The 23,398-nt window shown below is 67.6% G+C and overlaps 2 protein-coding genes across 4 annotated transcripts in view; one reads left to right on the plus strand and one right to left on the minus strand.

Moving 5' to 3' along the window:
* GPSM1 (G protein signaling modulator 1) overlaps positions 1-19,448 on the plus strand; it is a 31,240-nt gene extending 11,792 nt beyond the window's left edge. Inside the window, exons 7-14 of one of the 3 annotated variants that reach the window (XM_079926037.1) lie at positions 180-335; positions 1,265-1,373; positions 2,519-2,642; positions 8,826-8,896; positions 9,720-9,899; positions 15,681-15,837; positions 16,193-16,401; positions 17,365-19,448. In XM_079926037.1, the coding sequence (XP_079782163.1) occupies positions 180-335; positions 1,265-1,373; positions 2,519-2,642; positions 8,826-8,896; positions 9,720-9,899; positions 15,681-15,837; positions 16,193-16,401; positions 17,365-17,571 (1,213 nt within the window). In that variant the 3' untranslated portion in view covers positions 17,572-19,448. Of the gene's footprint in view, positions 1-179; positions 336-1,264; positions 1,374-2,518; positions 2,643-3,895; positions 4,395-8,825; positions 8,897-9,719; positions 9,900-15,680; positions 15,838-16,192; positions 16,402-17,364 lie in introns of those variants that run through there. The other 2 variants (XM_079926038.1, XM_079926039.1) reach the window with 2 other exon arrangements.
* A 454-nt stretch (positions 19,449-19,902) lies between these two features.
* On the minus strand, positions 19,903-23,357 carry DNLZ (DNL-type zinc finger). Its single transcript, XM_079926440.1, has 3 exons — positions 22,911-23,357; positions 22,464-22,603; positions 19,903-21,625 (listed from the first exon to the last, which is right to left on the minus strand). Exons 1-3 carry the CDS (start codon positions 23,109-23,111, stop codon positions 21,457-21,459), a joined length of 510 nt encoding a protein of 169 aa, XP_079782566.1. The 5' UTR covers positions 23,112-23,357; the 3' UTR covers positions 19,903-21,456.
* Between the last annotated feature and the right edge of the window lie 41 nt (positions 23,358-23,398).

The following is a 23,398-nucleotide window of genomic DNA, read 5'->3' on the forward strand; positions in this document are numbered from 1 at the left end:
CAGAGAGACCCCCCCAGTGGGGTCCTGGGGCTGGAGGCCTCGGGGCCAAAGGGCTGCTTCCCCACCGCCCCCCACGTAGCCCTTGGAAAGGGGCGTTGGGGGAGCATGAGCTGTGCCCTAGCCCCCGTGGAGGGGAATACTGGAATCTTCCTTCCTGGGGTGACCCCCCGCCCCCACAGGAAGACTCTGCAGCTGTCCCGGCAGCTCAAGGACCAGGCAGTGGAGGCGCAGGCCTGCTACAGCCTGGGCAACACGTACACGCTGCTGCAAGACTACGAGCGCGCCGCCGAGTACCACCTGCGGCACCTGCTCATCGCCCAGGAGCTGGCCGACAGGTGCGTGCGGCGGGGACGCGTGGCTGCCCAGGCCCACACCGGGGGGCCCCCCGATCGCCCCTTCAGGCCCCTGGGCTGAGTAACAAGCTGATTACAGTGGCCTGGACTCGCCGGCCTAGGTCTGAGGCGCTGCTCTGCCGCCGACCGCCAAGGGACCCTGCTCAAGGCGGCCCCGCCTGGGCTCAGCCTCCCCCATCAGCTGGCCACACCGCCCACTGAGGGGGACCCGGTGAGACCAGTGGACGCTGGGCCAGCTGCTCGCACTGACCCTTGGCGCAAGCTGGTTGGGGGGCTGTGCCCCGGTGCCCGCCCCGTTGCCTCCTTGAACGCCCCCGTGCCCCCCTCTCTCCACGTCCGTGTAAACGGCAGTCGCTACAGAGAGACAGACTGCCTGGCCGAAGACGCCTAAACACACAGCCATGCGCGTAGGTCTGGGGGCGGCAGTGGCAGCAAGAGGGTCCAGCGCCACAGGCCGGGGCCCCTCGCGGGTGGTGGGGAGGAGGCGTCTTCTAGAAGGCTGCTCTGCCGGTGGCTTAAAGCGGCCTGCAGTTCTTTGGGGTGATGATGTTTTGGAACGAGGTAGAGGCGATGGTCGTAGGTGGTGGACGAGCGCAGAGCCACCGAGTCGCGCGCTGTGCAGCGGTTGAGTTTGTGTTGCATTATTTACGGCTCCGCTTAAAAATTTATGACCAAGGGAATGAGGTCACTGCTGCTCAGGGAGCCACAGGGGTGAGAGCCTCCCCGGCCACTAGGGGGCAGTCAAGGCCACGCCGGGGACCCTGGACCACCCACGGAGCACCCCCCCCACACCCATCCCCAGTTCGTGATGGGCCTGACCACCCGGAGGCTGGGGGCTTGGGACGGCTGGACTAGTGGGCAGGCTGGCAGGCCTGGGGTGCAGACGTGGACTCAGTTTCCCTCCCCGGCAGAGTGGGTGAGGGCCGGGCGTGCTGGAGCCTGGGGAACGCCTACGTATCCATGGGGAGCCCAGCACAGGCCCTGACCTTCGCCAAGAAGCACCTGGAGATCTCCCAGGAGGTGAGCCGGGCCTGCCCTCCCCTCAGCCCCCAACCCTGGCCTTCGCCAGCGTTGGAGCCCCGCATCCCCGGAGTTGCCCAGCCCCCTCCAGGTGGGCTGGTGCCTCCGTGTGCTCTAGGCCCTTCCCTGGCTGTCGCCACCTGCTGCGAAGGGGCCCAGCCACCCCGTGACTCCTGAGACCTGGTGGCTGCTTGTCTGCTGTAGCCAGGGGGTCGGGAGGGGGGAGTGGGGGCCCGTTTTCCGCCCATAGAGGGTTAGCGTCACCTTTGGGCAGCCACCACCGGCTGCTTCTGTCTCCGACGGAAGTGTGCCAGGCTGGGCCATGGGATGCCTCTGCCCGACACCCAGGGTGGAAATACCTGCCAGGGGCAGCCCAGGGGCACAAAGGCACGGCCGCCCCTGGGGGATCTTCCCCTGGGACCCCTCAACCAGACACCTTCCTGGGGAAGTGGGCCTGTCCACCCAGGACCCTCCTGCTGGGGTCAGGGCAGCCCGCGATGGGGCACTCCAGGGTCGGCGCGGGTGAGCCCCGGCTCCCCGGCTCCCGGCCGGTCCCCTCCTCAGCCCTCACCCACCTCTGGGAAGCAGCCCCAGCGGCAGAGCCAGGTCACCTCCCACCCCAGCGCTCCCCAGACCCGCCACAGACAGCCCCAAGTCCACAGGCGGGCAAGGCCCTTAGGTGTCCTGGTGGAGGGGAGGAGAGCTCGCATCAGGGGAGGTCCTGGCTTGGAAAAAGCCCCTCCGCCTGGGCCGCCAGCGGGACCGGCCCCTGCGTCCCTCTGAGCACAGGCAGGGGCCCTGGAACTCCACGTGGGGGTCCCCCCACCCGCCTTACCTGTGGCTTTGCTCCTGGATAAGCACGTGGCCTCCCTGCAGGGAGGGTCCCCGCCGGGAGCCTGGCGGGCACGGGGCTGAGAAAGGTGCAGGCTGACTGCCCACGGGAGGGCCCCACGTGGCACGGCCGGACTGGGGTGTGAGGGGGGCTGTCAGGGGCACGTGAGGCTACCCCCGCCCCCGGGACCCCCGCCAGACTCCACCTCTGGGGCGCAGTGGGCCTAGTGCCCTTGGAGACCCGGGGCCGTGACTGCCCCGTGGGAGTGCACGGGGGCCTCGCAGCCCACTAACCTGGCCCTGCCCGGCTGCAGATCGGGGACCGCAGTGGGGAGCTCACGGCCCGCATGAACGTGGCACAGCTGCAGCTGGCGCTGGGCCGGCTGTCCAGCCCGGCAGCCGCGGAGAAGCCAGACCTGGCCGGCTACGAGGCCCAAGGTGAGCTCCTGGGCTGGGCGGGGGGTGCCGCTCTCCCGTGGGCTCAGACCTCAGCCTGAGATGCAGGGGCCTGAGAGGGCAGGGGGTGGCAGGAGGGCTGCCAGGGTAGAGGGGGTGCTGGCTCACGCTGGGGCCCAATGGGCTCCGCCCTCGAACGGGAGAATATTTAACAGAGCTGCGAGCCAAGGGAAGGGATCCCTCAGAACGTGTTGAGCCCCTGTCCCTGGGGCGTGTCAGCATCTGAGCCCCGTCGCCAGCTCACTCCAGAGCTCACAGTGGCATGGGCAAGTGACAGGGTGCTGGGGGCAAGTCGGGACGCTGAGATTGGAAGGTGCGGGACACAGCGCGGGCAAAGGGGCATTCAGGCCTGTCCTTCAGGTCTCTGGGGCAGTGGGGCCCTGGGGTTGCCCTGAACCCCCCAGGTTTCTCAGGCACGAGGAGGAGGGGGCCCCTCCCTGCCCCTCCCTAGCCACCCCACTCCTCTGGGGTTGAAGACCCCCCTCCAGGCTGGGGGCTGGGCCTGGGGGAGGGCTTCTTGTAGGGATGGAGTGGGAGGGGGCTGCTGGCAGGAGGGAGAAGCCAGGTCAGCCAGAGGCCGAGGGAGCCGTGAGCCAGGGACGCATCAACTGAGGCCCGCAGCTCAGCCACGGCTGCTGTGACGACCTCGTTCACGGGCTGCTGGTCGCCCTGTGTGGGTCAGTGATGCTACCCAGACAAGGACAGGAAGTTCGCGGCCAAGCAAGTAGATCAATAAACGTGGGCGCTGGGGCAGGGGCCGCCCTGAGCTGGCCTCCCGCGCTGCTGGTGGGTACGGGGCAGGCTCTGGGCAGGGGTTAGCTGCTCCTCCCTCCCAGCCCACACAGTCCGCAACTCGCGGTTCTCGAGTTCTCGGAGAGTCCAGCCCCAGGCCCCTCGTGGCTGTGTTCCCGGGTCGCCCACCTTTCCCAACCTCCAAAGCCCCCAGGCCCGCCCAGGACGAGGCTGGGAAGCCATCTGACTGTGGTGTCAGGCCTCCGGGGTTCTGTGCTGTAACGCTCATGGATTTGTGCCAACGGCCTGTCCTGGAAGAGGGTTCAGAGCCACACCCTCGCTCCGAGGCTGAGACGGAAGGGAGGAAATGGGCTGCCGGGACCCTCAGCCACCCTTGTTTTGGGGGTGCTGTAGCCAGTGGGGATGGGATGGAGTGTGGCCCCCTTCGCTCCCCACCCCGTCCCGGCACGTGCAGGCCAGTGTCTGCCCTTCCGGCCAGGGTTTTCCGAGGGTGGGCAGCTCCGCCCAGAGCCCCTGGCACGCCTGGCCCTGCCAGGCCACCCTCTGGGAGCCCCAGCGGCAGGTGGGGGCAGGGCTGAGCCCGGCGTCTGGAAAGGCTCCCGCGGAGGCGCGGCCCAGCCCCGGGTTCTCCTGGTGTTTTCATTCTCCTTTGAGCTGAGGAAAGGGGGGCACATGGTGGGTGCGGGAACAAGGCGGCTTCTGTCCTCCCCACGCCGCCTCTTCTGCTCTGCCCCGGGCCCAGACCTTTCCCAGCCGGGGCCCCAGGAAGCCTCCTCCCACCAGGCTGCCGGCGCCGGGCAGCCAGCAGCCGCTGGGAAAAGGCCATCCTCCTGGGAGGACAGTGGCCGGGACGGCCTCCCGAGGCCCGTGGAGGCAGGTCTGGGGGCCCCGGCCCTGGGATGCAGCTGCTGGAGGTGGGCCAGTGCCCTGACTCTCGGCGGCCCTGGAGAAGAGCTCTGCTTGGAGGAGACCCCCGGTCGGGTGAGCCCAGACGGGCAGGGCCTGTGGTGCAGGCCACGGCAGGGCTTTCTGCAGGGACAGCATCATTCCTTCATCCGTTCGTTCACTCGTTCTTTCAGGGGCGTACTGAGCGCGGGTGGTGGGCTGGCCCAGTTTCCAGAAAGCCGGGTGCCTGTCTTCTGGAAACTGTCCCTGGGGTGCGGGGGTGGGGGTGTTGCATATCCAGAGCCTGGCAGTGGGGGGCGGTGGGGGGGCGAAGGGGGCCAAGTGAGCCCCCGAGGGCCCTTAACCAGCCCTGGTGGAGGAGCATCTCCAGGGGAGGAGGGAGGCCCTGGGCTGGGTCGGGGGCGGGAGGGAGCCGGTGGGCGTGACCGTTGTGGTGGGCGTGACCGTTGTGGTGGGCGTGGCCTTGTACCACAGGCGCGGCCTGTTGTGGGCGTGGCCTTGCATCACAGGCGTGGCCTGTGGTGGGCGTGGCCTTGCATCACAGGCGTGGCCTGTGGTGGGCGTGGCCTTGCATCACAGGTGTGGTCTGTGGTGGGCCGTGGGCCTGGGTGGCCGGCACTTCGTGCACCTGGAGGACCCAGAGCCTGGCTGGGTTCAGCCCACGTGTTACCCTCACGGCCCTCGCTGCCCCCACCCCAGCTAAGAGGTCCCAGGGTGAGTCTGGGTGGGCGGGGCACCTCCCTGCCACTGCTGCCTGGGTCAGGGTCGGTCCTCCCAGGGTACTTGCTGTGCCCACCCTGCCCACCCCAGGAGGGCACCGGGCGGGGGCCCATGCTGGATGGGGGTCCCGCTGCGCCCCCTCGACATGGCAGCGCGGTCAGCGCATAAGATGGGGGAGTCGGCGCTGAGCCCCACGGGGCTGCCTGCTTGTCCCCTCTGGTGGACGCCTCTGCCTGCCTACAGGGTGTGGACTGCCCTGCCCCCCCCACTTGTGTTGCTTCTCAGTCCCTTCATCCCCTGTGCCCTGCTCAGGGCGTCCTGGGCCCAGAGCAGCAGGAGTCCCGGAACACCGCGTCCAGCCGCCTTGGGAGGTTGGGATGTTCGTGGTGGGATGTCTGAGCGGCTGCTTAGGCTGCGGGCTCTGGCCCTGGCTCCGCACGTCCTGGTTGGCAGAGCAAGTGGCGACCTAGCTGTGCCTCCATGTGCCCATCTGGGAAGCAGGCCTGCTGGTCATCTTGGGAAGAGCACCTGGTGGGGACGGGCACAGCTCATGTCCCCAGGAGGGCTGAAGATGCAGACACAGCACGGCCCATCTGTGCATTCAGCAAGTGGCCTGCAGCCCACCCACGTGCCAGGCACCTGTGATGGACAGGTCAGGGCCACGGGGCCACAGGGGCCCTCATCTGTCCTTAGGTCTGACTCTTTCCCAGCCACTCTCAGCTGGACCCTGTGCAGGCATGCCTATGGCCCCGACTCCCCCTGTCCTGACCTGGCTCTACCCCTCTGGGCTCGCTGGCCTTGGCCAGGTGGTCACCCTCTCTTGAGCCCCTGTGTCCAAAGTCCTGGGAGGGTGGCTAGGACCTCTTATGCTGGCGACGGCCCGGAGGGGACAGTGAATGAAACTGCCCATGGGGCCTTACACGGTAGGCACTCGGTAAACGCTAGCTACTCATTCCACCATCCTTAAAGCACCTACTGTACGCTAAGCCCTGTCCGAGCTCTAGGGCCACAGCAGTGATAAATGATAAACGTGCGGAAAGAGAATCACATGTTGCAGGTGCTTTGGGGGCTGGTTAGGAAAGTTGGGTGGGGCAGGGTGTAGCCACAAGTACAGCAGCGGGTGGCAGCTCGAGCCCCGTAACAGAGCTCCGCAGACTGGGCGGCGTAAACCATGGACATTTACTTCTCACAGTTCTGGGGGCTGGATGTTAAAGAGCAGGGTGCCAGCGTGGCGGGGTTCTGTGAGGGCCTCTTGATCTACAGGTGGGGTGGGTGGGGTGTGGGGGGAAGAGAGCGAAGGAGCTCTCTGGTCTCCTCATGTGGGCACTGATCCCATTGTGAGGGCCCCACCCTCATGACCTCAGCCGACCCTAATCACATCCCCAGGCCCCACCTGCTGTACCATCACATTGGGGTTTGGGGCTTCAACATGAAATCTGGGAGGATGCAGAATATTCAATCTATAAGCGACATTTGAGTGAAGACTTGAGGGAGTGGAGGGAGGGAGCCCTGAGCCTGAGAAGGAACCGCAGTCCTAGTGGAGGGAACAGCCGTGCAAGGGCCCTGAGGCAGGAGGGATCCCGCCAGGGAGGAGCCGTGGGCCCTTGTGTAAGCCCCGCCCTCACAGCAGAGGGGCCCTTGCAGGTCCAGCAGCAGAGGAAGATCTAACCCAGACCCTTGGGGCATCTCTCTGGCCCCTGCATGGAGAAGGGACCACGGGGCAAGGCTGGGCAGGGAGGCAGTGGGGCTCAGGGGCTCGGAGTCTGGGTCGGCTCTGAAGGTGGAGCCGCCAGGAGTAGGGAGGCGACATGAGGTAGGAGGCCGGGGGCACCAGGCCGGGCAGCTGGAAACCAGCGGGTTGGGACAGAGTGTGTCGAGACACCTGGTGGGGACAGAGGATGACGAGGGTGCCGCACAGGCCAGGCGTGGTGCGCAGTCCTGGGGAAGTTTCCAGGCCTGACTCTCGGGCGGACGGGGCAGGAAGCCAGCCAGTGGTGCCTGAATGCCCCCAGTCAGGGCGGGCTCAGCTCAGGGGCCGCTGGAAGCGCTGGGTTCGGAACACGCTCTCCAGACAGAGGATGCATTTAGCCAGGCCCGGAGGGCCTTCCGCCCGCTGTTCTCATGGGCCGGGAGGGACCCGCCCTGCAGCCGGGCGCGGGCTGCGTCTCAGAGGGACCTTTCATGGTGGAGGGCCAGGCGGGGCGGGGCCCCTCGCTGGGGCGGCAGGAGACGGAGCAGGGCTGTTGCAGGCCGGGGGTAGGGTGGGGTAAGGGCCGCCAGGCATGGGGTCCCCAGTCCTTTTGTTCGGGGCCAGTTCCTTCGTTTCTTTCTCAGAGCTGCCTTCCTCGTGCCGCTGGGGGTGGGCGGGGGGACCCGACCTCCTCTGCTCCTCTCCTTCACCTGTGGGTGGGCCGTGTGCCCCGAGGCTGCACCCCTCTGGCTCGGGGCCTGGCAGAAGCCTGCCAGCCAGGGGCTGTTTTCTTCGGGGTTGGGGGGGCAGCGGCAGGCCCGCACGACCACCACGGCCAAGCGGTGGGGACAGGGGGCCGTCAGCTGGCCTAGTCCTGGGGGAACGCTTCCAGGAACTGCCCGGCTGGCACCTGGTCGGGCCACTGTGGCCACTCCTTCCCCAGCTCCCGGGACAGCAACCGCCGACGCCCCTCCGAGGATCACCGCGTCCCCACCTCGGACTGGCACGTTTCTTGGCCTTAGGAGGGCAGGGGGACGGCGTGTGGCTTGCTCAGGGCCTGGGGCCAGGACAGGAGAAGAGCACGGCCGCCCTCGCCAGCCGCTGCAGGCCACCTGCCCAGTTAGTTCTTGTGAAGCTCTGCTTGTTTGGTTTGGGCCGGTCTGAACGCCCGAGCGCCAGACCCTTCTGGGGACCGTGTCCCAGGCAGTGGGTGTGGGCCCAGAACCCAGGCCAGGCTTGGGGTTGGGGGCCGGGTGGAGGGCTCCCCTCCCACCCCTCGAGGCCGCTCGCTGTGGCGCGTGCGCCTGACCGCAGCAAGGGGCTGGACAGGGCGGGCTCCGGGCCTGGCTCCCCACGCTGCACCGCAGGCATGCACAGAGCAGCTTAGCTTCGCGAGCGGAGCCGTGGGCGGTGGGCACTGGCGGTGGGGATGGAGAGCGAACCGTTGCATCCACGGCTGCAGCTTGCTGGGCGCCCGAGACGCACCAGGGGCCATGAGATGCTTTCCAGTCCCCCCGCTCTGCGGGCAGTGTGTCCGCCGGCACCATCTGATGGGGGCGTCGGTGGGGGGTGTGGAGGGGGCTGAGCTCCGCAGGGTGGGTGACCGGTCCAAGGCCAGTGGTGCCGAGACGCGACCCCCAGGGCGTCCGCTGGTGCCGGAGGCCTCGGTCACTTTGCCCACTGTGCTTCCTGGCCTCGCCAGGCCCTGCCCCCAGAGGAGAGTTCACCCAGCCCGGCCCCCCCGAGGACCTGGGCTGCCCCGGTGGGGGCGGGGTGAGGGTGTGCGGGCACAGGGTGTGGGGAGCAGCTGAACCAAGGCTGAGGCCCGGGGCTGTGTAGACGCAGGAAGTGTATCTGAGGAGAGGGAACGGTGGAGGCGAAGGCGAGCGGGGAAGAGCCAGGCCCAGAGCTCAGGAGCTGAGCTAACGGGGGCCCCTGCGCGGTCAGCCCCACCTGGACGCCCGCGTGCTTGTCCAGTCGGGGGTGCGGCGCTCGTGCAGACGCCACGTTGGCCGCCACGTGGGCTGGGAGGTGGGAAGCTCGCGATCCTCAAGGCCCGGGGCCGGCGCCTGCTGACTGGGCCTGCTGCCTTGCAGGGGCCAGGCCCAAGAGGACACAGAGGCTGAGCGCGGAAACCTGGGACCTGCTGAGGCTCCCCCTGGAGCGGGTGAGTGGGGCTCAGGGCGGGCGGCCGGGGGCACGTGGGGCAGGGGGCAGCCAAGCGACAGCTGCCTGCGGTTAGAAGCAGAGCGTGGGCAGTGGGATACGAGGCTGGCGCGGTGTTCGCCGAGCTGCCAGCACCCGCCAGGGCTCCTGTCTGCGTCATGTCCCTGCCAGGGGCGACAAGATGTGCCCCGTGCAGCCCAGGACCCTGGATGGGCCATGTGCCCAGAGAGGGCCCCAGGAGACCCCGCAGCACTGGGGGCTGCTCCCTTGCCTCTCACCGTGGTCCCGCCACCCAGGCTTCCGGTTCCTTACATGTTGCAGACCCCCAGCGTCCTGGCTGGCCCCCATTTCCGCCTGCCCCCTCCTCACTTGGGCTCTTCTCCAGGGGGAAGCAGCGGGGGCTTGACAGACCCCAAACAGATTTGGGGGCCCCGGGGCCGCTCTGTACCTGCCAGGGTGGGTGCTGTGTGGCCCAGGAGCAGTGGCCTGGCCTCTCGGAGCCTCCAGTCCCTCCAGTGCACACTGGGTTCAGTTGTGGACAGCCACGGGGACCCACCGTGGGGACAAGGCTCAGCGCCGCCCACGGTCACCCATCGCTTAGTGTGGGCAGGTGGACATTTGGGGTGGTCCCCGCCCCGCCTCTCCCTGCCCCCAGGCTGCCCCCAGGCTGCCGGCAGCTCCCTCTTCCTCGGGCCCCGGAGCACCTCCGTGTGGGTCAGTGAAACGGGGCTGACTGCATCTGCTCAGCCCCTCTTGGGGTCCTGGGCTGGGGGGCGTTGGCGGCCCGGCCCCCTCCCACGCCCGGTCTTCCCCCCCCTCCCCAGGAGCAGAATGGAGACAGCCACCACGCGGGGGACTGGCGGGGGCCGGGCAGGGACTTGCTCCCCGCCCCCGTGAGGAGCAGGAAGTACCAGGAAGGGCCGGACGCTGCTGAGAGGAGGCCGCGGGAGGGTGGCCACTCCCCACTGGACAGCGCGGACGTCCGGGTGCAGGTGCCTCGCACGGTAGGCGACTTCTCCCCAGGGGCCCACAGGGAGCCGCGAGGGGCTCCACTGCCCATCCTGCACAGCATCCTACACGGCCCACCTGGAAGCCGGGCCAGGCCTCTCCGGGGAGCCGAGGTCATGGCCCTGGGCCGTCCCCTGGGACCTGGTGGGCACAGGGCCTGCTGAAAGCCCGGGGCACCCCGGGCAGGGACAGGGTTTACTCATCAGCTGGACGGGAGGCCTCGTGCTGGTGGTGGTGGGACAACAGGCAGCCCAGGAAGGGTCTGCAGGACAGCTTGGGGGGTGCAGCTCAGGTCCTCAGGCCCAGCCGGCAGCCTCGTCCTGGGGACACAGTGTACAGACGTAGATAGACAGACGGGGTCTGGTGGACAGATGAGTGCGGATGGACGGCTGAGGGGTGGGTGGACTATAGTGATCGAGTAGACGGACGGGTGGGGGATGGGGGGACGCACCTGGTCTCTTGCTGCCTGGCAGGTGTCGCACGGTGCCCAGGAGCCTGGCTGGCTTCTCCAGGCTCTCAGGAGCAGGTCAGGTACGGGGGGGCACAGGTCCAGAGGTCAGCCTGGAGCCCCCCATGCACAGAACCCCTGCGTCCAAGCCTCCGAGAATTAGTCTGAAAAGAGTTTCCTCCAGGGGTTTAATCAGCACCTTCCCCGCCTTTGAGGGGCGTGGGTGCTGTGCGGGGTATTCTTAGCCCCAAACGGCTGCTTTGCACCCGTCTTCCCGTGAGCCTGGGGCAGCCTCCGCTGACCCCATTTGACCCCAGCGCCACTGGATGGGCCAGAGGATGGCCAGAGTCTGTGTCCGGGGAGTGGGGTGAGCGGGGGAGGGCACAGGGGCCTGGGGAGGGGGACGGGATCCCTGCTCGGGGCAGGAGGCCCCGTCAGGCCCCTCCCCGACCCTGAGCCCAGGCAGTGCAAGGGCCCAGGCAGTGCAAGGGTGTTGCCACCAGCACAGCGGGGGCTGCAGGATCTGAGGAGGGTGGCTGGGTGTGGTCTGAGGGGCCGGGCATGGGGAGCAGGGCTGGGCCGGCCCCAAAGGTCAGGGGGAGTCTTGGAGTCGGCCCAGCCAGAGAGGGTCTGGGCAGGGAAGGACCCCCGTCAGGGCACTGGGGAGCCACAGTGGGCTCTGGAGTAGGAAAGGCCTGCCCAAGGCCGAGCAGAGGCCTGGCCTGTGCTCATGGCCCCCACCGCCCGGCTTCACCCAAGACCATACTTACCAGGTGACGGCGGCGTCCATACCCACACCCCATTGTTCATGCCGTGAAAGGGGGGCTGAGCGAGGGGGGCAGCGCCTGCACCCCAGATGCCTAGCCCCGCCCCCCGCCCCGCCCCGCAGCGGGGAGTGCAGAAAGACTTGTCTTTCTGATTCTCTCGCATCCCTAAGTCACACCAGCCTCCCCGCACGAGGGCTGTCTTGGAAGGCTTCCCAAAGAGGTGACGGAGGCAAAGCCGTACACCCCACCTCCCATCTGGGGGCCTCAGAGCCTTGGGCCCCAGAGGCGGGGCCCGGGGAGGTGAGCCAGGCCCCCCCGACACACTGCGGCTGCCACGGGTGGAGACCGGCGCTGCGAGAGCCCCTGCCCGTCCCGTCTGGGAGCTCTGGCCCAGCCGCGTCCCTGTAGCTGCAGTTCCGGGACCTCCTCTGCCAAGTAGACGGCAGTCGAGGCTCAGGCTCGCCACGTGCGCCTCGTTTACAGCAGCCCTAAGGGGAAACCAAGGCTCAGGGTGGAAAGAAATGGCTTGAGGGCGTCCAGCTAGGAACGCTAGGGCTGGGCTTCCTAGGCCAGGGTCAGCTCCTGGCACCCACAGGTCGGCCCCCAAAGAGAACACGTCAAGGTGTCGGGCCATGGTGGTGTCTTTGGAGAAAGTTCCTACGACAGGGTTCTGAGCCTGGCCCCAGCTGGAGGCCTGGACCCCGCTGGTGGGCTGAACCCCCGTGCCCACCCAGGCACCCGACAGGAGGCGTCCTCAGAGGGCCAGTCCCAGGCTGCTGGTGGTGGCCGTCTGTCCCCAGGGCTGTAATGGAAGGGGCCGGCAGCTCTGAACCCACTACAGAAGGGGCAGGACAGAGTGGGCCCTAAGAGGGGCCTCTGGTGTCCTCGTCCTGTCCTCACCTCTCTTGCCGGGACTACCCAGGTGCCTCAGGTGGTCGGCCCCTGCTGGCTCCAGGGCCGGGCTGACGCTGACTCCACGACCTCCCGGAGCAGGAAAGGGACACCCAGGCGGCAGCAGGAGGCCAGGGAGGGCACTGCAGCCGAGGGGCTTTGGTCTGGGGCCAGGCAGAAGCCAAGGGGGCTACTGTGTGGTGCTGCGGCTCTGCAGGGGTAAGGGTGTCAGGCCACGCGACCATCGAGGCCCAGAATGGGAAAGGACACCGACCCGTCCGGTTCCTCTCCGGGCTGGGCAGGAGGCCGGGGCTGCTCTCAGAGAGGACGTGCTCCCCAGACAGGTTTCACCCCTCGCCCTGCTGCTGTGACTGCCCACAGGCTCTGTGCTCAGGGAAATCCATCTCCGAGTGTTTACGGAGTGTGTGTGTGTACATGTGCGCGTGCGCGTGTGTGCGTGCGCGGCGCGGGTGGGCGGGGACGGGGCGGGGCCCTCGCCCTGGGTCCTATTTAAGCATCAAGCTAACAGAGCCAGTGGGTCTCTGCGGTGAGGCAGCGCCGGGCGCTGCAGTCAGGGCAGTGGCACAGGGGCCTCGGCGTCCTGCCTGGGCTCCACGTGGCCCAGCACCCAAAGGCACTTGGCTGCTGGCGGACAGGGCTGCGGATCCGCGTGGGTGGGGGGGTCCCTAACACGGCTGGAGGCTCACGGCCTGTCGGAGCTGCACTTAGGCGGCAGAGCGCTCCTCCTGGGGGGCCAGGGCGGGTGGGTGGTCAGCTGGCGGGCAAGCGGTTCAGTGGGGGTGAGTCCTGTGTGTGGACCCGCACTCACCTGCCTTCGGACGTCCCCGTCCTGGGCAGCTCGGGAACCAGGGCAGCTGCAGCCCTGGGGAACTGGCCAGGCCGGCTGGAGGGGAGAGTTTGCACGACCAGGGCTGGCTCCTTCTTCCCAGGGAGAAGATGGGCTGAAACCTCTGCGGTGGGGCTGGAGTGAGCCTCGAGGAGTTCTGACCTCCGGGCGGAGGGAGCCCGAGTCCGGCAGAGGAGGGGGGCGGGAGCATGGGGTGGCCTCCAGGTCCCCTGAACGTGTCCTCCTGGGATTCAGGCCGGTGTCCTGAGCGAGGGGCGTGGGCCTCCCCCTGTGCCTGTGGTCCCAGGCCAGCAGTGCCCTGCATGAGGGGGCGCCCACCCTTCACAGGTGGCCCCGGGCTCGGGGAGGGTGAGAGCTGCCAGGCCCCGGGCCAGTCCCAGGTCTCAGGCTGGGATGGCCGTGGCGCAGTGCCTCGGGAGCCTGTCTGGACGACCGGCGGGGCCCTCGGCCCAGCCCTGGCCACGGTGGTGGTAGCGCCGTGAGAGGCCTACAGCAAACCCCCCTCTCCTTCAGGTGCCTCTCTTGAGCCCAAGTTGCAGCCCAGGGGAGGCTGGAGGAGTGTTGGGGACACGTGCGTCCAGTGAAGTGGGACCCCCGGGTCACACCTTTCCTGGGAGGGGCCTGGCTCCATTCACCTGGCCCATGGTTCACCTGGGAGATCCCAGCTGGGGCAAGATGCTGTGCTCACCCCACGCCTGGCGGAGCCGGGGGCCCCCAGCCTGTGAGCAGAGCCCACGAGCGCCTGGGGGGGCACCTCTCCGTAGACCCCACCTTGACGCTGGTCCCCAGCCACTCTGCCGGGCCTGCAGGTCCCCAGGAGGCCCGGACTAGGTGCAGCCCCCTGGCCAAGGCCCCTATGGGCCCCTGAGCACCGGCTCTCCCTTCCCTCCAGGTTTCCTGGGCACCACAGGAGAGCAGAGCCCTCAGGGGTGGATTTTGAACCCCCCGGCTCCGGCCTTGGCTCTGGGCCCGCCCTGGCCAGGTAGGGGGTGGGGAGGTGCGACCCAAGAGCCTGAGCCCGGTGGGGTCTCCTCCGAGCTGCCACCTGCCGGCACAGGTCGGTGGGACCACCCGCTCGGCTGCCCCTCCCTGCCCACGTCGGCCAACAGGTCCTCCCGGCCTTCGGACGCCTCACTGCCCCAGGGCCTGAGTGCAGCTCGGAGCGGCCCTCACTGTGCTCTGGGAGCCCAGGCGGGGCCAGCTTCCAGGGCCCCAGTCTCCTCTGTGAAACGGGCTGGTGTTGGGTCGTCGGGAGCTCTGGGGTCACGCATTTCAGGCAGGGCTCTGAGCGACGAGGCGGCCGCCAGCCAGCCAGCCAGGAGATGCACGGGCCAGGGCTGGGCAGGGGGGGCCAGCTTCTGGCGGGGGAGGGAGTGGGGTGCCGATTAGCGCCCAGAGTGTCCTCTGGAAGCCACTCCATCCAGCTGTCAGCCCGCAGGGCCCTGGACCAGGCTTGGTGAGGCTGGCGCTGGGGGTGGGCCTGCTCTGGTCCTGCCCTCTGGGCAGCCCCTGAGAGACCACGCTCTCCATGGGGTGTGAACTGAGGCCACCCTGCCTGTTGGGACTCAGCCTGACCCAGGGACCTGGTCTCACCCTATCGCACCCACTGCCTCAGAACTGCGGCCCCTCCCCCCATTCTGACCCAGCAGTGGGACTTGCCCGGGTCAGCTGGCTTAGCCCAAGGTCAGCTCTCCCCTTTGCCCAGGCTGCCCACTTAATGTAACTTTTTCTTTTTAAATTTATTTTATTTTATTTTTTTGGCTACGTTGGGTCTTCGTTGCTGCGCGCGGGCTTTCTCCGGTTGCGGCGAGTGGGGGTTACTCTTCGCTGTGGTGCGCGGGCTTCTCATTGCAGTGGCTACTCTTGTTGCAGAGCACGGGCTCTAGGCGCGCGGGCTTCAGTACTTGTGGCTCGTGGGCTCAGTAGTTGTGGCTCAGCAGCTGTGGCTCGTGGGCTCTAGAGCACAGGCTCAGTAGTTGTGTGCACGGGCTTAGTTGCTCTGCGGCATGTGGGATCTTCCCGGACCAGGGCTCAAACCCGCGTCCCCTGCACTGGCAGGCGGATTCTCAACCACTGCGCCACCAGGGAAGCCCCCAGGCTGCACACTTATGCTCACTGAGGGCATCTTCCAGAGCCCCTGTGGTCCAACCACCAACCCAGGGCCCCCAGCCTGGCGTCCTGGCTCTCCCCAGCCACCCAGAGCAGATCCTGGCCCACCACACTCCCGCCTCAGCCAGCACGCGGAGGGAGGGGCTGGGGGATGAGAGCACTGTCTCTAGCGTGGCCCGCGCACATCTGCTGTCCTCTGGGGACCTTATAAAACTGTCCAAACCCCACAAGGGGTGGGACTGGGAACACAGAAGCCCTCGCCTTCCCCAGTTCGGGCTCCTTGCCTTTGGTGGTATGACCTGACATGGCTGGCACAACTGGGTCCAGCATCACCGCTGCCAGGGCCCTGGCACCGGCCACTTCCAGTGTGCATCACGGGCTGCCAAGGGGCTAGGCCCTCACTCACTCGTTTACTTGTTTAGCAGACACTGGTGAGCGCTGTGCTGGGTGCTGGGGCTCCGCAGGTGCACAGGCGTGGGTGGCACTCACTGCAGGCGGCTGACACAAGGGCCCAGTAGGGGCCCCCGGGGGGCACCAGGGAGGAGAGAAGGGGCAGGGGTGGTGCTGGGAGCGGGAGGGGCCCAAGCCGAGCAGCACTCAGCTGTGTCCGGGGGTCTGTGAGGGGCTGGCGACCACGGCAGGGCCACCTGTGGCTGGCCTAGAGCCAGCACTGACTGCCCGTCCCGCCCCCCAGAGCATCCCCCGGGCCCCCTCCTCCGACGAGGAGTGCTTCTTTGACCTGCTGAGCAAGTTCCAGAGCAGCCGCATGGACGACCAGCGCTGTCCCCTGGAGGAGGGCCAGCCCGCAGCCGCTGAAGCCACGGCCGCCCCCACCCTGGAGGAGAGAATGGGTGAGCCTGCGGGGGCCGGCGCCGGTCCCCTCCCTCCGCTGCAGGGTTCCGAGGGCGGGGCGTGCCCCCTGTCACCGTGAGCCCCACCTTGCCCAAAGCTGCATCCCGGAAAGCGTGTAATCATCCCACCCTCCGGAACACACCGTGTCGGGGTGCAGTGGTCTCGGAGCGGGTGTGGGAAGCCGGGCTCTCTGCTCTGTCACCCCCTGGAGGCCCTCAAGGCGGGCGTCGGGCCCACGGCAGGAGCGGCGGAGAGCAGCTGGGGTTTGGGGTCGGCAGAGAGGCTGCTGGGGGCTCCGGGGGCACAGTGGGCTAGGTCCCTGCCTCCCCGGGCCTGACCCCCTGTGCCCCACAGGCCAGCCCTCGCTGACGGCCTCCCCCCAGACCGAGGAGTTCTTCGACCTCATCGCCAGCTCCCAGAGCCGCCGCCTGGACGACCAGCGGGCCAGCGTGGGCAGCCTGCCCGGGCTGCGTATCACCCATAACAATCTGGGCCACCTGCGTGGTGACGGGGACCCCCAGGAGCCGGGGGACGAGTTCTTCAACATGCTTATCAAGTGCCAGGTGGGCTCCGCCACCCTCCTCCCGCCTGCCCCCCAGGCCCTTCGGCCCCGGTCAGCTCAGGGCCTCTCCCCGGGAGGCTCCACGCAGGGCCTGGGCCCTCCGTCTCAGGGTGCGTCACGCGGGACTGGACCCCAGGCTGGCTCAGCCAGTGTCTCTGAGTGCCCGTGGGCGCTCAGGCCCAGGGGCCTCCTCCTGGGCCCCCTGAGTAGGTCACCCCAGGACATCCTCAGGCCGGCGCCTCCCTACAGTGCAGGAGCCTGGAGCCGGGCGCGCCACCGGGTATTCGTCCACATTCGGATGGAGAAAACCGAGAGCCAGGCGGCACCCCCGAGTGCAGAGGGCAGGAGGGGTCTGGTCGACACCATGGGCTGCAGCCACCCACCAGTCTGGGCGGGGCAGAACCGCAGGTGGAGTTTCAGGGTCAGGAAACACTCAGTGAAATGGCTGGGGAGGGGGCAGCCTCATAGCCCCCCCCCCCATGCAGGAAGCTGGAAGGTTTCCAGATGTGACATTCCTTCCCACGGAGGAGAGGAAAGTGCAGCTCTGGGCGAGTCCAAGGAGCCTCAAAAGCAGCCCCTACGAGAACCCCCGCCCACACGCACGCGCCCCACAGGCTATGCCGGCTCCCGGCCCCCTGACCCGAGGGGGCCCTGGGGGGCTCGGCACCACCAGCTCCGGGAGCTGCAGCCCGTCCTGTCCCTGGGGCTCGTGAACACACCACGGTCTGGCGGCCTTAAGAGCAGGCCTGGGAGGCTCCCACAGCAGCTCGCCCGCTGGGTAGGCCGTTCTCGGGGTCAGGGCTCCCAGCCGTGCCCTGGAGCTGATTCCCAGGGAGGCCCTCCTGAGTTGGCACTGCTGCCGAGTTGTCCCTGGGGCCTCTGAGCGCCGGGCCCAGGCGCTGGGCTGGGCCCTCCAAGGCCTGGGGAAGCGAGGCCGCCGACCCGCGTGTCCATGTCTGCCCAGTCCTCCAGGATCGACGACCAGCGCTGCCCGCCACCGGACGTGCTGCCCCGGGGCCCCACCATGCCCGACGAGGACTTCTTCAGCCTCATCCAGAGGGTCCAGGCCAAGCGGATGGACGAGCAGCGGGTGGACCTCGCTGGGAGCCCGGAGCAGGAGGTGGGCGGAGCCCCCGAGCCCCGGCAGCAGTGCCAGCCCGGCGCCAGCTAAGGCCTCGCACCCGCAGCCGGGCCCGCCCCACCCCCGCTCCTGGACCGGGGCGGCGGCCCGGGGGGGCTCACAAATGTCCAGGATGCCCACAGCACCCCCCGTGAAGCCAGATCCTCCCGAGGCCACAGCTGAGGGCAGGCTCTGAGCCACCCAGCCCATCTCACTGAGCCGGACGCTGGGCACGCGGCCCCCGTGGCGTCCCCTCCCCAGGGCAGCAGGCTCGGGCCGGGGCCCACTCCTGTCCTGCGCCGGCCCCTCTCGGTACGGTACGCAGCTTCCTGCAGGCCTGCCCCGCCCCGCCCCGCCCCTGCCCCAGGCCGGGCCTTCAGCATGTCGGCCCCAAAGCCCGGTGCTGTCCAGACCTCCACGCTCCCGCCCTGCCCCCCGCCCGGCCAAATGTGAAAACCCCGCTGACCCCCAACCCCCAAAGGTGTCTCTGAAGCCTCTTCTCTGGGGCCACCAGCGGCACGGGCGTTTCTGTCCTCCTGAAGCCGGCCTCACCCCTGGGGAGGGCCCCCTCCCAGCCCCTCCCAGCCCCTCTCCCCTCCCTCCTACCCGGCCTGGAGGAGGAGGCCAGTCCCAGGAAGCCTGTAGCCTGCCAGGCAGTGGAGGCAGTGGCTCCTACGTGGGGTCCCCAGCCCCACCAGGCACGTGCTCCTGAGCCGGCAGGGCGGGGAGGGAAGGGGGTGAGCTCCACATTCCTCAGCTCCAGGCCCAGGAGCCCAGGAACTGAGCCGGCCCGGTTCTGGGAACACCAGCTGGTAGGGGTCTGCACCCTGACCATGCCAGGGTGGGCGGCAGGTGCGAGGGCTCCAGCTCTGTGGCCGTGGTGAGCACCCAGCCCTCAACCCCACCGTGGGGCGAGATGACATCACGCCTTCTCCCGTGGGGTGAGTCGGCCCTCGGGATTGGGCAGGAGACAGGCCTCTGGGGAGACCGTGGCCGGCGCCCTGGCCCAGACCCCCCCCCCTCAGCCCGCCTCCTGTAGGGCCCATCTCCAGCTCTCCTGGAGCGTCCCTGGGTCGAGCCGCAGCCCCACGGCCCCCAGGCTGCCCTCCTCTTGCGTGGCGCCTCACCCAGCCCCAGGTCCCACCCTCTGAGCTTGGGGAGGCCGCCGGGCCCCCGCCCCTCGGTACAGTACAGCCCGGGGCGCTCTGGGCGGAGGGGCCCCCCGAGGGCGAGGGTAGGGCGGCAGGTGCGGGGTCAGAGGTCAGAGCACAGGCTCCTGCTTGGCCGCCCCACACACCCGATGTACGTGCGTATTTATTGCTCACACGTGTGTTTGCCATGTTGTCAAGGGGTCCTTTCCAACCCAAGAGGTACATTTGTTCTTCTGTTTTTGCTGAAAAAAATAAAGTCTGCCAAGTGAAAGCTGTCGTGTCAGGATGAGGCCTGGCACAGGTGCTGGTGCTTTCAGAGGCCCAGTGACTTCTCCACCTGGGTGAGCAAGCCTGCACCGTGCCAGGGCCTGGGGCCGGGAGCAGTGCCCTCCTGCAGCCCCAGGCTGGCCCTGCTCCCGCCCACCCCGCACACGGGCTTGGGGGGGCGGGGCTAGGGCTCAGAGGGGTGAAGCGGCAATCCCAGGGACACACAGCCGGTGAGGGTGCTGGCGTGGGAGCCCAAGTGTCCTCCAAAGCCCACACCTCAGCCCTGAGCCCCACGTTCCCCTCCCAGAGGAGCTCTGGTGCCGAGACGAGGCTGCTGGAAGGCGTGGAGTGCAGTGTGGGGCAGCCCCCAGCGGGGCACAGGGAACCCCAGGCCTCCCTACCGAGCCTGCCATCCTGCAGCCTCTCTTGGGTGAGGTAAAGAAAAGGGAGGGTGGTTGAGAACAAGGCCCATACGGGGAAGGGTAGAGCCCCCAACCCCCACCCCGGAGAGTTCTCAGTGCTCCGGGAAATATCGCGGGGCACCGTGCCTCTCAGCGGCTCACAGCCAGGCCAGGATGCTAAAGGCTCTGAGAAGTCCTGCAGGAAGAAGTTTGTTTGATGTCCTGGAACCCGGCGTTGCCCATCAAGCTGTCCTCAGAAGACTACACTTGGGGACGTGCTGTCACAGGATCACAGGAGGTTGGCCCAGATACCCTAATCTGACCATTTGGAGAGGGTCCTGGCCAGGAACGAGGGATGGAAGATAGTTGGGGGGGGGTGGAAAGAGCCAGGGGCACCTTGAGAAGGGACTGGAGATGGACGGCGGCTGGGCGGGGGCCACACGGGAGGCACCAGGGTTGGTCAGGAGGCAGGGGAGGATGGGCCGGAGCCTTTCCTGTGGTTTCTGTGGGAAGAAACAGTGAGGCAGGGCCAGCAGGCCTGCTCGGCCGGTGAGGTCTTCAGTGGCTCTGGGTGGAGGGGCTGCCCGAGTCGTCTGGAACCTGCCCTGGGTGCACTCGCCCTGCCGTGTCCAGGAACTGACCAGCTCTCCAGGGTCAGAGGGCCCAGATGTCAAAACGTCAGAAAGCAGACAATAAAAAGATGTGGCGAGCAGCCATGTCAGACCGCCCATGGAAGGAGGGCTTGGCCTGTGTGGCCCTCCTGGGTCCCCGCTCTGCGTTCTCAGAGTCCAGCCAGCTCCCTGGGCCGCCCCACACCCGGTTCCAACCCTGTGGCGGCAGCGAGGCCCCGCTGCTCTCGCGTTTCAAGGCCAGCGGGTCCCTCGGGGCCTCCGTGGAGGAGCACGCCCGGGGCGGCTCGTCCGCCATGACTGACTCCGCAAATGTCACAGGAGGCTCTGGGCAGGATAATAGGGGGTTGTTCACCACGGGAAGCACGGGGGGTATTCGAGTCGGAGCACGAGCTGCCGGCGCCTGGAGAACAGTGCCGAGGCCCGTGCTGACGGGGGCGGCCGTCAGGAGCTCGGATCCTGCGGGGATCCTGCAAGATTGTGGCCGGTGATCGATGTTGAAGGTCACACAGCCCAGAACACTTCTGGAAACGAACATGCTTTCATAAACACAGGAACATCCTGAGAAGGCGGGCAAACGAGGTTGGGAGACAAACTGCACAGCCCCGGGGAGGGGGACACTCCGTGGGGCAGGCGGCCCACCGCCAGGCCCACAGCAGCCCAGCTCCCACTCCGCTGGCCACCATGGCCGCCTGGCCCGCCTGCAGCCACGGTGAGCAGCCCAGCCTGCTGAGTTGGCTTGGCCAGTGGCCAAGGGTCAGGGCTGAGGTTGGCACCGGCTCACCAGTGCCATCCAGGGGGCGTCGAGGAGACGGCAGGCGGCACAGAAGGATCTACGGGGCCTCCTTGTGTCTGGCCAGAGGGACAGGACCCCTGGTGGGGCTTGGGGGTGCTGACCCCACTCCCAGGAAGAACAGTGGCTAATGGGCCATCGAGATCGGGGCCCTGGGACTTCCCTGACCGTCAGTGGTCAAGACTCCCCGCTTCCAGAGCAGGGGTCACGGTTTTGATCCCTGGTTGGGGAACTAAGATCCCACATGCCATGTGGCATAGCAAAAAAAAAAAACAAAAAAACATTGGGGTCCTGACACTTGGGGGCGTGGCGGGGCTGAGCCACCCCGTGCCCGTCCTGAGTCCCATCTTTCCACTTATACTCCTGACGAGGTGGCACCGTGAGCATCTTCATCTGCAGACAGGAAGACGAAGGCTCAGAGAGGCAAAGTGACCTGCCCAAGGCCACACAGCCACAGCCAGGAGGGGCTCAGACTCCACATCCAGCCCCTTCCCATGCAGACATGGCCAGCAGCCACAGGAGGCCCTGGCCTGCAGCCTCGAGGGGCTTCTTGTGAGTCATTCTGACTCCAGAACCAGGGATGACAGGAGAGCCCCAGGTCCCAGCATCTGCAAGTGACGTTGGTTTATTGATAGGAACAGGCAAGTCCAGCGTGGCTCAGGGCCGGAGCATCCTTCTTGGAGGCAAAAGGCAGGTCAGCTGGCCTCTTTGTTGCCAGGGTGGGTGGGATCCTGGTCCTCAGCCCCTTCCATAGCAGTGGTGGATTTGGGGGGCCCCGCAGCCTCTAAAACGAGCTCCAGGGCCCCCTCGCCAGCCACTCGGCGTACCTTCTCCCCTCTGGCCGCCAGGATTTCTTCAATATTCCTGAGAAAGACGGAGGTGCCGTGACACTCCAGGCCCCGAAACTGTCCCGCATCTTGGTCCCTCGACGGCACCGCGGGCCAGGCTCGAGCACATGAGTCCCTGTGCTGGTGTGGCATCAGGGCCATGCAGCCAGGAGGCTCCTGACCACTGCCCCCCCACTGCTCTCCACAAGGTGGTGAGGCTGACCCTGCAGCCCCAGGGCCCTGACCACTCCACCTCACACACACCCCCAAGTCTGGTGCAGTCAACCAACCGGTGTCAGCAGAGGACAAGAAAGCTGCATGCCAGGATCCCTGCCCACAGCGGGCACTCAGTGCATGCCAGGATCCCTGCCCACAGCGGGCACTCAGTGCATGCCAGGATCCCTGCCCACAGCGGGCACTCAGGAAGGAGCGCCTAGTAGGGTGAAGGAACCACAGGGTGAAAGGCAATTTGTTGCCTTTAAGAGTCAGCCTAGTCTGACGCTCTCATTTTAGGGTCGGCCCGCGGCCCTGACATGTAACCAGGTCCTACCTGCCCCCACAGGCTGTCAGTGAGGGCAGAAGTCAGGCAGTGAACCAGGCTGAAGGAGCTGATCTAGGGTGGAAGATTTAGCAAATCAAAACATGTTCCAATCTTGAGCATACTTTTACTAAAAAGTTACTTGTGTTTTACCTGAATTTCAAATTTAACTACATCTCTTGTATTGATAAGGAAGCTGGGCTGGAGATGTGGGCTCTGTAATCCTCACTAGAAGGACGGTGCCCCAGGGAGGTTGGGTGGGGCTCCAGACTCAGGATGGACCAGGCCAGCACTGGAATATAGACCTCTGTCCCCAACCCTTCCCGGGTAGCCTCACCTCTTCCCGTACAGGTCCGAGAACCAGCCCAGGTTGTCGGCGATGATGTGGTGGTTCTGGCAGCCGGGGCAGGTCACAATGACCACACCCTGGTGATAGGCGAGCTTGGAGATGTGCTTGGAGGACCTGGTCCCGCAGACCTGGTGGAGACTAGGAGGTGAAGCCCTGCTCCCGCCCCGCCCTTCCCAGAAGGACCCGCCCCCTCCCCCCCGTGATACCCCCACCACTCCTGGAAGGCCCCGCCCCCCGGGTTAGCCACACCCCCGCATGCCCCCCGCCCTCTCCCAGAAGGATACGCCCTCCGAGTGATAGTCCCACCCCTCTCCTGGAAGGCCCCGCCCCCTGAGGACAACCTCACACTTCCTCGCCGTCCCGCAGCGCCGTCCTGCGCCAGGCGCAGGTGTGGGCCCGGGCCCGGCCCCGACCCCGTCCCCGCCACGTGCCCACCTTGCAGGTGTAGACGAGCTGGTAGTGCGCCGGCCTGGGTCCTGGCTCGGAGCTCAAGCGCCGCCAGCCCCAACCCCAGGCCCGCCTTCTCTCCGCGGCCTCCAGGCGGGCCCCGCGCCCCCACAGCCACCTCAGGCCGGGCCCCCGGGGCCGCGCACAGCTCAACAGTATCGGCAAGAGGCCCAGCGCCGCCCGCGCCATGCCGCCCGCCGGCCGCCCCGCGCAGCCGAGACCGCCCCGCCCCGCGGAGGCCACACCGCCGCCGTCTCGGAAGCGGGCGCGCGAGGGAAGCGGCCCTGCTCGGCTTCCGTCCCGGCGGCGGGCCGCGCTCGGCTACCCCCTGGCGGCAGGCGTTGCGCGCTGGCCGGCGCGGGGTCGGAGGGTGCGCGCGGCAGCAAGACCGTCGGAGGCGGTTGTGTCCGGACTGCGGTCGTTTATTGACGGGGATGCATTTTTAACACTGCAGCACGCATGTGCATCACACAGAG

The sequence above is a fragment of the Stenella coeruleoalba genome (genome assembly GCF_951394435.1).
Source record: "Stenella coeruleoalba genome assembly, chromosome: 7".
Classification (NCBI taxonomy): domain Eukaryota; kingdom Metazoa; phylum Chordata; class Mammalia; order Artiodactyla; family Delphinidae; genus Stenella; species Stenella coeruleoalba.

Excerpts from the sequence above, each read along its gene's own strand:
- DNLZ (XM_079926440.1), bottom strand. The coding sequence starts at position 23,111 with ATGGCGCGGGCGGCGCTGGGCCTCTTGCCGATACTGTTGAGCTGTGCG. Across the intron at positions 22,604-22,910 it reads AGCTCGTCTACACCTGCAAG|GTCTGCGGGACCAGGTCCTC; the intron begins GTGGGCACGTGG and ends AGTCTCCACCAG. Across the intron at positions 21,626-22,463 it reads TCGGACCTGTACGGGAAGAG|GAATATTGAAGAAATCCTGG; the intron begins GTGAGGCTACCC and ends CGTCTTTCTCAG.